At 47.9% G+C, this 13,471-nt stretch overlaps 1 protein-coding gene and 1 pseudogene across 1 annotated transcript; one reads left to right on the forward strand and one right to left on the reverse strand.

Moving 5' to 3' along the window:
* The first annotated feature begins 6,207 nt into the window (after positions 1-6,207).
* LOC120647126 lies at positions 6,208-10,609 on the forward strand (annotated as a pseudogene).
* A 568-nt stretch (positions 10,610-11,177) lies between these two features.
* On the reverse strand, positions 11,178-12,744 carry LOC120647127 (ylmG homolog protein 1-1, chloroplastic-like). Its single transcript, XM_039923763.1, has 3 exons — positions 12,455-12,744; positions 12,160-12,365; positions 11,178-11,770 (listed from the first exon to the last, which is right to left on the reverse strand). Exons 1-3 carry the CDS (start codon positions 12,689-12,691, stop codon positions 11,482-11,484), a joined length of 732 nt encoding a protein of 243 aa, XP_039779697.1. The 5' UTR covers positions 12,692-12,744; the 3' UTR covers positions 11,178-11,481.
* Positions 12,745-13,471: the final 727 nt, after the last annotated feature.

Below are 13,471 nucleotides of genomic sequence, written 5' to 3' on the forward strand. Positions count from 1 at the left end.
GGCGTGTCGGTGCATGGAGTCCAAGACCTCGCTTGCCATTTTATCGAGGGTAGCTGCGAGGGCCTCGTCCTCCGCTTGAGCTTTCGCGCGCTCTACGCACTCGACGTCGCACTCGTAGGCATGCTCGAACGAAGAGCCGATGGTGATGACGCCCTTTGGACCCGGCATCTTGAGTTTGAGGTAGGTGTAGTTGGGGATGGCCATGAACTTGGCATAACAAGGACGACCAAGGATGGCATGGTAGGACCCTCGAAACCCTACCACCTCAAAAGTGAGTACCTCCTTGCGGAAGTTGGCTGCCGTGCCGAAGCAGACAGGCAGATCGATCTGGCCGAGGGGTTGGACCCGCTTTCCCGGCGTGACGCCGTGGAATGGCGACTTGCTGGGGCGAAGCTTGTCCAGCCCGATCCCCATGAGCTCCAGGGTGTGGGCGTACATGATGTTGAGACTGCTGCCTCCGTCCATGAGCACCTTGGAGAAGCGGGTGTTGCCGATGATGCGGTCGACAACAAGCGGATACCGTCCCGGATGTGGGACGTAGTTGGGGTGGTCCTCGCGGCCAAAGGTGATGGTATCCTTTGACCAGTCGAGGTAGGATGGCGTGGCTTTGGTGACGGAAAAGACCTCGCGGCGCTCACGCTTTCGTTGCCGAGAAGTCATATTCGTCGTTGCTCCTCCAAAGATGAAGAAGGCGTTCTCCACTGGGGGGAACTCGTCATCTGCACCTTTGTCGCCAGCGTCCTTCTTCTTGTCTTCGTTGCGATGCGCAACGCGGTTGTAGTATTTCTTGAGCATCTCGCACTGCTCGAGGGTATGATTGACCGGGCCCTTGTGGTAAGGGCACGGGTTCTTAAGCATGTCGTCGAACTGGCCACCACCGCCTCGAGGGGGGCCTCGAGGTCCTCTGCGGTCTGGGGCGGCTGCGAAGGCCTCCTCGGAGTCCTCTGCCTGCCCCGACCTGCGTTGATTCGGTGGGACCGGCTTCTTTCCCTTCCTCCCTCGCTTTTGTTTCTTGGCGGGGGCGTTGGGCTTGGCGTTGCTGCCCTCTGCGGGCGCAACGTCCTTGCGCTTGCTCGATTTGTCGTCGAAGATGGCACCAATAGCCTCCTCGCCGGCGGCGTAGTTGGTGGCAGCGTCGAACAGCTCATTGGTGTTGACGGGTCGGCTTCTCGCAAGCTCATGCACCAGGTTACGGCACGTCGTACCCTCGAGGAAAGCGTTGATGACCTCGACGTGGGTGACGCTGGGGAGCTCGATGCACTGCTTGGAGAAGCGTCGCACGTAGTCACGCAGGGACTCACGGGGCTTCTGGCGACACCCCTTGAGGTCCCAGGAGTTCCCAGGGCGCACGTACATGCCCTGGAAGTTGCCCACGAAGATATGGACCAAGTCGGCCCAGTTTCGGATCTGATCCGCAGGCAGATGCTCGAGCCACGTTCGTGTGGCGTCAGCAAAATGAAGAGGAAGGTTGCGGATGATGACCGCGTCCTCCGTCGCGCCGCCTAGCTGGCACGCTAGGCGGTAGTCATTGAGCCAGACTGCAGGATCGGTCTCGCCCGAGTACTTGACGAGGGTGTTGGGTTGTCGAAAGCGCGGGGGAAAAGATGCAGTTCGAATCTCCCGGCTGAACACCCGGGTGCCCGGAGGCTCCGGCGACTCACCCCTGTCGTGCTCGGGGTCGAAGCGTCCACCCCGCCGAGGGATGTACCTCCTACCGTCGATGACGTTGCGGGCATCGCCGTCGCCAGCGTGCCCGCGAGTGTCACAAATTCGCTCCCTTACGGGAACTCTCCCGATGCGCTCGTGCACCGAGGGTGCCTTCGCACCGGGCGCTATGGCTGCCTTGCCCTTCCCTACTGGGGGTGTGTGCACAGAAACCTCGCAGTCCTGGTGTGCAGTCCCATCAGGCTGCTCCGGGGCTTTCGAGCGCATGCGAGACACAGAACTCTCGGCCTGCTGCACGACAGCTTGCTCGATGAGCTCCTGTGCCTCGCGGCGCAAGTTGCGGCCCGAAGGCATCGATGGCTCGGGCATGGCTTGAAGTAGGTAGGCCGCAGCGACGAGCTTTTCGCCAGCCGTCTTCAGTTCCGGAGATTTGTCGACGTTGTCGTCGGCCAGGATGCGCTCCCGGGCAACACGTCCCGCCGCCTGGGCGTCTGCACCACGCGCGGTCCGCTGCTGCTCGAGTGCGGCGCGCAGCTCCTGGGTTTGTTGACGCTGCTCGTCGAGCTTGCCTTGAAGCTTGTTGAGCTGCGCCAGCTGAGCTTGTCGCACCGTCGAGCTTGACGTGGAAGGGGCTGCAGGCGGGACCACCGGTTGGTTTGCCTGTGCGTCCGCCCCGCCGTCCCCGCCGTTGCTCGGGGCGTTGTCGTTTTGCTCATCCGCAAGGTCCGCCATGAAGCACTCCCGGGAAGGATCGAAATCCCCCTCGCTGGAGTCTTCGGAGCAGGTGAGGCAGTAAGTCGTCGCCAGCTGGAACGAGCGAAGAGCATCGGGTCGCGAACCCCGGAGTAGTCCTCAGCTTTCTCGGCTGTGAAGTTATTCATGAAGAAATCGACGTCGTCGGCGATCGAGCTCGCCGTCTCGGGGTAGGATTCGTCAGGAGACGACGCGATGAGGCTGCGGATCGATAAAAGATGATGACCCGGCAGATCCTCATGCTTGATGAAGTTAGCGCCGGTTGACGAGGCGTGGGCGGCAGCTTTGCGCATCCCGAAGGGGAAGAGCGACGCCGAAGTCGAACCCCCCCTGGGAGGCACTAGTGCCGCAGCAGGTGACGATGCCGGCGTAGATGACGCCGAGGCACGTGATGACGAAGCGGTGGCCCCATTGGCCGTGATGCTGAGTTGCGACATGCCAGCCTCGACCCACGTGGGGGAGTTGTGGCGTGCCGCGCGACGCCGCTCCGCCCGTGCCTGTCGCGAACGTTGGTCCGAGCGCCCGTTGCGCCGGGCTGGTGAAGTCGGGGTGGCGGGGTTGTGTCCGGGCGAGAGGAGCTGCATGAGGTAATCGTTGCCGGTTGCTCTGAACTCGAGACTCCCGAACGAGATCGCGCGTCCTGCTGGAAGCGGATCCGAAACACCCATGGGGTATGGGTTGGATCTGCCCGCCATCCCTGGAGATCAAATGGGAAAAAAAGAGAAAATATCACGCCGCTGCCTCTACCTGGCGCGCCAAGTGTCCCTAATTGTGGTACCCGACACATCTTATTGGATTCATGTCGTTCTATGGCCTCACACCCTGGTGCATAGTCAGCATTGGTACCAAAGTGTGATGTTTTAGGCTTTCAGCCATTCAGTGAGAATGGAGAGTAACATGAGCTATCCACTTGAATTAAATCATGCTTAGCTTTTTCATACATATTCCAGACTCAATATATTTCAACTATTACATTGCAATTTATAAATGTTCGAACTTAATTGAGTTATTTTAAGATATTGTAAGATCTGTTCCCGATACAACGTTCTAAGATCTTTTTAATATATTATCATGCTTTTTGTCATTTTATCCTTATACACCGAATTGCTTAGAATATTTTATAGCTGTGTACTAAATTTTTTATTAGATATTTTAAATTATATACTGAAGTATTGGCTTGGCATATCCTAATTTAAAATTCTAGATCCACCACTGGTTCCACGGCGCTGGCCCCCAGCCCCACACCATCGCTCTCCTGTCCGACGATGGCAGCGATGGCGGGCAGGGGCAGCGCGTCATCCACTACTGGGCGCCAGCGGCATGTGTTCAAACTGACACCCTTGTCACATCCTCACAGGTATATCTTGCATTTCTCTTTGCTGGCTGCGTTCTGAATGCGAAAGCAGATTCGCCATGCGTGCTTTGCTTGAGCAATATGAGCAGAGAATTCGTGTCAGCTACACTTTCATTTTGCTTGTGAACAAGTGTGTTTGAGCTCTAATTCTGCAATTATTTGATGTCTTTGATGATGGCAGGACGTCTTGCTCGTATGGGGAGACCATGATCAGATATTTCCCTTGGACAAGGCGTTTGCCGTCAAGAGGTACTACCTCACTAGACCACACTTCTTTCTTCTTTAAGCTATACTACACGAATCTCATAGCCATCCATCCTGATAAGATTGGAGAGAGAGACCTGAATGGCCGATCCTTCACTCAGTCGGCATTTCAAGCACAACTTGCTTGCGTTGGGGATAAAAACTCCATTCTCTTGAGCGCATGGCTGTCACAACTACCTATCGTATGATAATAAATTAATAACGCGCTGCTAAATTATGGTCGAACCCAACTGCAAACTGCCATGTCAATCTTTTTATTCATTCATTCATCCATTCATACATTTTTGCATTATTGCACGTGTGGCAGGTGCTTAGGCGAGAATGTCAGAATGGAAATCTTTGAGAAAACAGGCCATGTGCCTCAGATGGAGGACCCGGCCCGGTTCAACAAGTTTGTCACCACAAAAGCCTCCTTCGATTCAACAGCAAGATTCGTAGAGGTTCAACTGGCCAAATTGGTTCAGTTGACTGCTAAGTCGAATCAGTAGCACGGAGCAAGTGGAGAAAGTTCAGGGCTGCACGCATATGAAGCGCTTCAAGTTATTGTTCGGTCCTCTGAAGTATAAACTTCCTTTTCTATTTTTAAATCCGCTTGAACTGCTGTGTTGCTTACAATCAATCCAAACAAATAAGATCCAATATGAATATTTTTAGCATTATTTTTTAAACACAATAATTCAAGCATTCTAATTCAACAACACGAGCATTCCATTGCAACATTTTCACATAAAATTTTGAGTTTGATTTTTCAAAATGTTGGATTGCATTTTTATGAACCTTGAATGTAGTAATTATATATACAATTCTGATTCAACATTTTTTCCTAATGCTGAACAAATTTTTTCAAAGATTGCTGAAATAGATTTTTAAAGGCACCGAATCTAATATTTTAAAATATTGAATGCTAAAAGTCATAACTACAACAAATTGACCTCAAGGGTTATAAAAAAGTTTCTATAGGGGGACTAAGCTAACCTCCGTGTCCTTCGAATCGCACAGCCCACGACAGCAGACTAGTCTTAGAAAGTACTGGGCTGTGCGATTCGACGGCTACGTTTCTTCTGGTACTACAGATAAGAGCACCCCTCTTCAGTGAAAACTGTCTGCTCTTTCTCTGTCCAACACGCCGCTTCCTCCCTCCCTCCCGGCCCCTCTCTCTCTCTGGGTCCGGCCCCTTTCCTTCCGGCGATGACAGGTCGAGTGGCGCCGCGCCGCCCTTGGCTAGTTTTTCGTTGGGCGCTTCGACGGCCACCAGCATCCGACAGGTGTTCACCCATTCCCTTCCCTATATGCTGTGCGAAATCGAACACCCAAAGTTCTAAACTAGTAATGTAAGATATTTGCATTCGGATTTGACCGTGTATTTTACGAAAATGGTGAACTTAGTAATGAAGAGTGTTATAGAGATGATCCTATCACACTTTTCTTCTCTCTTCTCATAATAATTCTGCCATGTCATCAAATTTGTTGATGTGGTATAATATTTAATATCCATAAAACTTCTAATGATACCGGTCTTATACGTATGTCTTCTTATCTATCATCAATACTGTTGCCATGAAGTCGCTCTGTCATGATCTCCGATAAAAGTTGAAAAATATCTCGAGCACGGATTGACCTCGGCTCGGGATCCTCCAGCTTTTAGGCAACTGAACGGCAAAGAGATATGGAAACTAATGGTCGAAGTTGATGGATGGAATTTACTTAGGAGTTTGATTTATTAGTCATAGTCACTTGCTTCGTTTGTGAAGGGAATTAAGATAGGGAGTTGGAGAGGGAATACATATCCTAGTTTGGTATGTGGGTTTTAACGTGTGAAATCATATTATAATTCATGGTGGATGGTTAAGATCATTCATTTTTTTTGTATCATAAAGTACAATTCCCTCCCATTACCACCCCTCCCATAAAGCACACTTCCCTCACAATTACCACCCATCCCCATAGGAAAAGATTAGTGGGAATTGGCCTCTAAACTCCCTTTCCACATGCAATGTGAACTCCCCCTACCACGAAACAAACAAGAAAATTTTAATCTCAAATCTCTAAACTCTCATTCTCTTATTACACCAAACTCCACCAATTTACTTCCAAGTTCCAACCAAACGAGAGCCGTAGCCCGTAGGGCAGGCTTTGCTTGGTCGAGCTCGGCTCATAGAGAAGAGCCCTCCCTGCTCAGGGCTCAGCCGATCAGGAACAGCTCTATTTCTTAAACCTTTCCCTTCTCTGTCTCTGTTCTCTCGCCTCTCGGACTCTCTCCTCCCTTTGCTCTTCCTTCACTGGCGGCGACGACTGGGCGAGCGGCGGCGCCATTTGTCCTGTCTTCGCCCAGCCCCTTGCCGGCGACGAGCGCATCCTCAGGTATGCTCGCCGCTTCTCTTTTCCTCTGCTGTGCGAGACGGAGCACCCCAAACCCTAACAAAACTACTTCTCTTCGGATCTGAATCCAGTTGCAATATATTACCTACTAACTTCGATTTCGTTTGCAAGAATTATCGGGTGTACATGTGTGCACCCATGTCCTATGCTGGGTCCGCCCCTCATGAGAGTGCGCATCTAGAATAATGTCTGTGCTTACCTGCGTGATTGAAAGCATGGGCTCATCCTGTAGCAGACATCATTCCTTAAACGAGGCTGAAGCAACTGAAAATGCAAAGGTAAACTTGTCGTTTAGACCAAGTAAATGCTATTAGTAGGTTTCGATTTTGAGTTGGTTAGCACTTACTAGCAGCTGCATTTGATGCCTTCGGATGCTCATGGTATGTGTGTACAGTCTGCTGACATCGACCGGCGGATTTTGCATGAGACAAAGGCAGAGCAACACATCCACAAGCTCTTACTTCTTGGTAGCACCTACTTACTTGAACTCAAGAGGTGTTTTGTCATGTGATGTATCTGTTGGTGTGTAGACTTTTGTCTTGATAGTTTGCTGGGTCAGCCAAAAGAAATATCTCTATATTTTCTCCCTAGTCAATTCTATTTGTCTATCTTTTAGTCTTGAACATGCTCTCTTTGCATGCTGGTCATCAATAAATTAGTTTGCCTGTCTATCTTTCTTTGCAAGGTGCTGGAGAATCGGGAAAGTCTACAATATTTAAACAGGTAAGGCTCATGCCATTCCTCTGTGGATCCATAATTCCTATGCCATCAGCAGGTTACACATATTTCTGATTGCTCATTTGCAGATAAAGCTCCTTTTCCAAACTGGTTTCGATGAGACAGAACTTAGGAGCTATACTTCAGTCATCCATGCAAATGTGTATCAGACAATTAAAGTATGCTATACTAGAAAGGGTGTGTCATTTTTTTTCCTTACAGCATAGTGGGGATTATGCAGAACAATTTCGATTTTAGATTTGTATGCTGCTCCTATGGGGGTGTGTTTACACATATTTTGCCTCAGTAATGAGTTACATGTGCACAGATTCTATATGACGGAGCTAAAGAGCTAGCCCAAGTGGAACCAGATTCCTCAAAATATGTTCTATCCCCAGATAATCAGGTTTGTCCCCTTGTTTTCTTAAGTGATTAGAGTTAAATTTGTGAATATAGAAACTTGGTTATTCTGAAGCATAATGATTCTAATGTGGTACTGCTGATATGATTGCAATAGTTGAACCAGCTTGTAACTGTGCTGATCTCAAATGCTTTATTATGCTTTTTGTTTCACTTGCTAACAAAATGATATCCATTGAACATTAACCCAACCAAATGGAAAAGGGGGAAAACGATGTGTAGCCATTCATTTTATGTGTTTCTCCTTAGATTTTCTAGAAAATCATTTATTTCTTTTGATAAATGGAAACCTTGCTGATATATTCGATTGGTTGGGAGAAGAATGCTAAGCTTGATATGCTTGACTAATTGTTGTTTGAAATGTTGAGTATTGAAAATTCAACGGTGACATTTGTTTTTGGTTCATAATTCTGAGGCTAAACAGTTATCAAATGTCACCTTTGCAGGCATTGTGATGCCTTGCTAGCTCATAGAAGCTTATCATCATCCACCTTATTGAACCAGTGACACCTTTTGTTTATTTGTACTGTAACTTTGTCCTAACTTCAGGAGATTGGAGAGAAGCTATCAGAAATTGGTGCAAGACTGGATTACCCATTGCTGAACAAAGAACTTGTACAGGATGTAAGAAAATTATGGCAAGATCCAGCCATTCAGGTGAAAAACTTTATTTAAAGAAATTGTTTAGACAGTTGAACAGATAACTTGATTATGGAGAAATGCATTTGTAGGAAACTTATTCACGCGGAAGTATTCTGCAAGTCCCTGACTGTGCACAGTACTTCATGAACAATTTGGACCGATTAGCTGAAGTAAATTATTTACCAACAAAGGTATGCAGTTATGCCCATCTAATTTTTTTTTAAAGAGACAGCCTTAGTTACAGGTTTTCTGATATTACCGTACTATTTTGTGTTGACTGTGTTTTAGGTTGCTGAAGTGCATTAGAAGCTGGGTCAAATGTGAGATATATATAGGTCTCCTTTTTTCCCCCAAGACCTTAGGAGGCTATTAGTATAAGTATTCAGTATTATATGTTGTATATAACAAGCTTGAATAGAATCCCGATGCACAGTTGTAGTGAAGTGAGGGAAAATTCTACCAGACTGCTACAGATGTCCCCAACCTTTTGTGTTTCCATGTGTTGCTCAACCAGAACCCTCTTCAATTTTATTTGCTGAAAAGACTTTTGGTTCCTTTCACAACTTTGAAAACATAAGCATGGCTACATTATCAAGACCATGTTTCAGTTTTTGCAATGATTTCTCCTCCTAAGCAAAGAAATTTGTGAAATTGCATTTATTTGTTTCAAACATTATAGTGGTGCATATAGAAGTAGCCTTAGATACCATGGAATCATCTAGTTCTGGTTAAATCATTCTCAAGGTGCATAGAAACAGAAACTAAAACTTATCTTTTGTTCTAGTGTCCTTTTTTTGTGAATGTTCCATCTATTGTTTTTTACTGTACATGAATATTCGACAATAGGTCAAGGGTTTGCATTTTATCTCTGGAGTACTTATGTGCAGTACTTGACATGGACTGATTTTGCAGGAGGATGTGCTTCATGCAAGAGTACGGACAAATGGTGTGGTAGAAATTCAGTTTAGGTAATCTGCTGACATGATATTTGCATATTTCTGTTGCTATACTCTGTCTGAGTGACAAAATAAATTGTTATTATTGAGTTAACATAAATCTTCTAGTCAGCAAGTTTTTATTTTTCCTGCAGCCCGCTAGGAGAGAGCAAAAGAGGTGGAGAGGTCTATAGGTTATATGATGTTGGCGGCCAAAGAAATGAGAGAAGGAAGTGGATTCATCTTTTTGAAGGTGTTAATGCTGTAATCTTTTGTGTTGCCATTAGTGAGTAAGTACATTTTCATTGTTCACACTTCATTGACTTGAATTTATGATATCCTAAACTGCCGAATTCTTCTCAGAAAACTTTAGATTTTGTTTAGATGCACAGCACCACGAAAATTTCTGTTTATAAGTTGCTGTGTACAATCTGATCAATGTTTCTTGATGGCCAGAACATTTTGTTATTCATGTGTTTGTTATGTTTAGTTGGGTGTTTCTGATATTAATTCCATTTTCCATTTGAATACAAATTTGAAATATTCTGAACAAAAGTTGAGCAGTGGCTGTAAATTTCAGGTATGATCAGGTGTTATTTGAGGATGAGACTAAGAACAGAATGATGGAGACCAAAGAACTCTTTGACTGGGTCCTAAAGCAAAGATGTTTTGAGGTTTGTGTAAAATTCATCAGAGTACTTTGTTCTCATGCTAATTCCTGGTCGTTTCGAGCCCTACCTTGATGCAATTCTAACTTCCAGAAAACCTCATTCATGTTGTTTCTCAACAAATTCGACATATTTGAGAGGAAAATACAAAAGGTATAGGTCATCTTTTGACACCTACCAAGTGCTGAGTAATGCTAAGTTTGCTCGTGCACCAACATTTGTCTGGTATGTCCTTATGTAGGTTCCTTTGAGTGTGTGTGAGTGGTTTAAAGACTACCAGCCTACTGCGCCTGGTAAACAGGAGGTTGAACATGCCTACGAGTGAGTGTGCTCCTGTCTCCCCCATCACTCTATCAATGCGAGATTTTCCTTCAAAAAAATGCCAGATTTACATGCCAAAAAACAACTTTCCACTTTGCTATCCTATATACATGCATGTGCAAAACTGCTGCTTATGGTCTAGAGGGTCGTTTTACAGGTTTGTGAAAAAGAAGTTTGAGGAGCTCTACTTCCAGAGCAGCAAGCCAGATCGTGTAGACCGAGTTTTCAAGATTTACAGAACAACTGCCCTGGATCAGAAACTTGTAAAGAAGACATTTAAGTTGATCGACGAGAGCATGAGGCGCTCCAGAGAAGGAACTTGACTGAGTCTGTGTTGTTGTAAGTCACAAGAAAAGTAATTAGGATGGTGAGAGGAACAGAAGGTTTACGGCCTCACAGCTTTGTCTATTGTATTTTTCCTTTTTGTATTGGGAACATTCATTGATCTTTTTGTTCTTCCACAAGCCAGTAAAGATGTCTGTTGTGCACTATGGCCTTTGAAAAGTTTGGATCCTCCCCCATCACGTTAGAGTCAAGTTCATTAGTTGCAGAATGCGATAATCAGAAGTAGCTGAAAGTTTGAACCAGGAGTTAAGGCAAGCTAATAAATATCGTATAGCGGCATAGTAGTGGATTAGTGTCTGTCAAGTCGATTGCGGATAGAGGGTGCAAAGTTCGAATAGTGGGATTCAAAAAATAGTCAAAATTTGGAGCATATACGAATATTAACATCAAATTTACTTAAAAATCTAAAAGTTTTAAGTTAGCCATTACATTTCACGGTACAAGAATGACAAAAAAGCATTAATAAATAGATGTAACAAGATGAATGGATACATATCATCGCCTAAATCATTATTTTTAACATTCTTATTGCCATTTGATCGGTCTTCATTGTCACTTACCATCAATGTAGCAAATAGTGCATCTTGGGTCCACTATCTCGTAATTGTAGCGGTAGGGTCCTCAACCAACGCTATTACCTTGAGTTTGTGGCTCGAACTTGTGTTTGTTTACGTTCACACAGTCTGAATTTAGTTAGCGCTCACATAGTTGAAATTTAAGAAAATTGGGCGCCTGAAATACGAAACTGTAATACTAACAGTCAAGCAGGTTCCTCTACATACATGCAGAAAGCACAGACCTCAAAAAGGACGCAACGCAATACAACAAAAGAACATTTGAAGAGCGTACTCGTGATGGACCAAAATAGTTCTGCATGCCGCATTGCTAGAGGTTTGCATTCGATGGTTACAGAGCAGGCATGCAGAACTGCGTTTGATGCTTGGGGGTGCAGGTTCTGCGAGCGTCCGATCCGAGCCATATTCTTCAGCCGGTAGCAAGGCACTGACGAACACAAAGCTTAGTGATCACCATCTCCTCCCTGTGACTTTCGGAACTGCATTCTCTGCATCCATTTCCTCTGGTTGGCCGTCAGGTCAAGGGGCGCCGAGCAGCTGGATGTCGATGCGCAGCTCTGGCGATGGTGCTGTGGAGCTGCAGCGGGGTCCGGGAGCTCCGCCGGAAGCGCGGCGGCGGTGCTGGTGAAGGCGTTGAGGACCAGGAAGGCGAGGATGGGCGACAGGTCCAGCGATCCCCCGAGCGGCGGGATGATGCCCCGGAAGATGTTCAGGTACGGGTCACAGATCGTGCTGCATTTGCATTTGCATTAGCATCATGGTCATGTATATGTACACGTCAGGAAAACTGCATATTCTGAGACTTTTGGCGCGTTGGAGCATCCAAATCCGGCTACTTGTTCGTCATGCTCAACCTCTTATTTTATCTGAAGAAACGTGCGAGCAGAAGGTTTTCTGCTCTTGCAGCATTGGTTTTCATTTGCCTCCTTATCTTACTGGATAATTGATTGAATAACTAGAACTGACCATATTTTGCAACTTTTTATGGGAAATCGCACATCGTAGTATCAAATATGGTAGCTAGTAGGAAATGTGGGTTGCTGTCAAACCATATCGTTTTCTAGCGACCTAGGGGCACGATACGATGCAGCCATACAGGTAGTTGTTGCAGTGGAGCTTACCTGAGAGGTGCGACGATGGCGGGTGGCGTGTTGGGGAACCAGGTGAGCACGAGCCGGACGACGAGCACCGTGTTGTAGAGGCTGAGGAAGTTGTTGATGCCATTTGCCACCACCATGCCGGCCACCGAGCCCCCCAGCACCGCCGCGAAGCAGGGCTCCCCGGACAGCAGCGTGTCCCGCCGCGCCGCCACCAGCCGCCTCCGGCTCTGCTCATCCCATCAAAACCACAGCGGCGTTAGCTCTCGTCTGGCATGTATCGCGATCGAGTTCAACGAGACGGCGTGTGCTTGCCTACCTGAGAGAAGGAAGAGAGGTGGGAGTGGACGGCGAAGAGCGGCTTCAGGAGCGGGTGCGCGGCGGCCGCGGCCGCGGCCGCGAGCTCCGCGAGGCGGCGGGCGAGAGGGGCGAGGACGTCGGGCGCGGGGAGCGCGCGCGGCCGGTGGACCCCGGGGAAAGGGATGTGGCGTACGGCGAGGAGGAGTGGCGGCGTGGAGGCGTGGTGTTGGGGCGGGTCGGCGTTGGGGGAGGCCATTGGTGCGGCGGCGCTCGAGCGGGACGAGGCGGATGGCGGACGAGAGGTTACATTGTTCAGATAACGTTTCGAGACGGAATCAGATAATATGGTGTTATTTCAGATTGGTCCTTGGAGTATTTGGAAATTAGCAGAGACTAAGAGAAATCAAGCAATAGTTGAGTTCTAATATAATTTGGATCAAATTAAAACTGCATCCCGTGCTTCCTAGACGTTGAGTTCCTAGAGCAATGCCAAGCTTGCAAAGTGTCGACACCCTGTAGTAGAGATACCCACTCCTACTACAACAAGGCAGGACTCACGTAGTTATCCGTAACTACGAGCAAAGGACGGAGCAGCCAGGCCCCACGGGTCAGGCCTTTTCCTCACCAGACCAACGACCCCAGATCTGTTCCCCGTCTGGGGATGGGTCCGGAGACGTCATGTGTCCCTAAGGAAGGGAAGCCCCGAGCTGACAGCCGAGGCCTCGGACCCCGTGGGGGTCCGGGACCTCCTGCGTCCATCCGGACCTCCCATACTGCGTGGGGGTCCGGAGCCGCCACGTGTCCCGGAGGCACGGGTTCGAGCGCGAGCCTTCTGCTGGAAGACTCGCCCGCCTGCCGCATTCAATGCTGGTGGTTGAGGCGTGCTCTGCCACCACAGCACGCGGGGCAGCCTTTGTCAGGCCCCACTGTGCATCGCGTATTACCAAGATACACAGTGCAGCCGCACCCGCGCAGAGCCCGTCTGCCGCATTAATTGGATACGACGGCACGACACTTTTCCATCATGCCACCTACG

The sequence above is a fragment of the Panicum virgatum genome, chromosome 9K, assembly GCF_016808335.1.
Source record: "Panicum virgatum strain AP13 chromosome 9K, P.virgatum_v5, whole genome shotgun sequence".
Classification (NCBI taxonomy): domain Eukaryota; kingdom Viridiplantae; phylum Streptophyta; class Magnoliopsida; order Poales; family Poaceae; genus Panicum; species Panicum virgatum.

Bases quoted from the DNA above. Each gene is read 5' to 3' on its own strand.
- LOC120647127 (XM_039923763.1), bottom strand. From the start codon at position 12,691: ATGGCCTCCCCCAACGCCGACCCGCCCCAACACCACGCCTCCACGCCG. The intron at 12,366-12,454 runs GTAGGCAAGCAC...TGGGATGAGCAG, and splicing joins ACCTCTCTTCCTTCTCTCAG to AGCCGGAGGCGGCTGGTGGC. The intron at 11,771-12,159 runs GTAAGCTCCACT...ATGCAAATGCAG, and splicing joins GCCATCGTCGCACCTCTCAG to CACGATCTGTGACCCGTACC.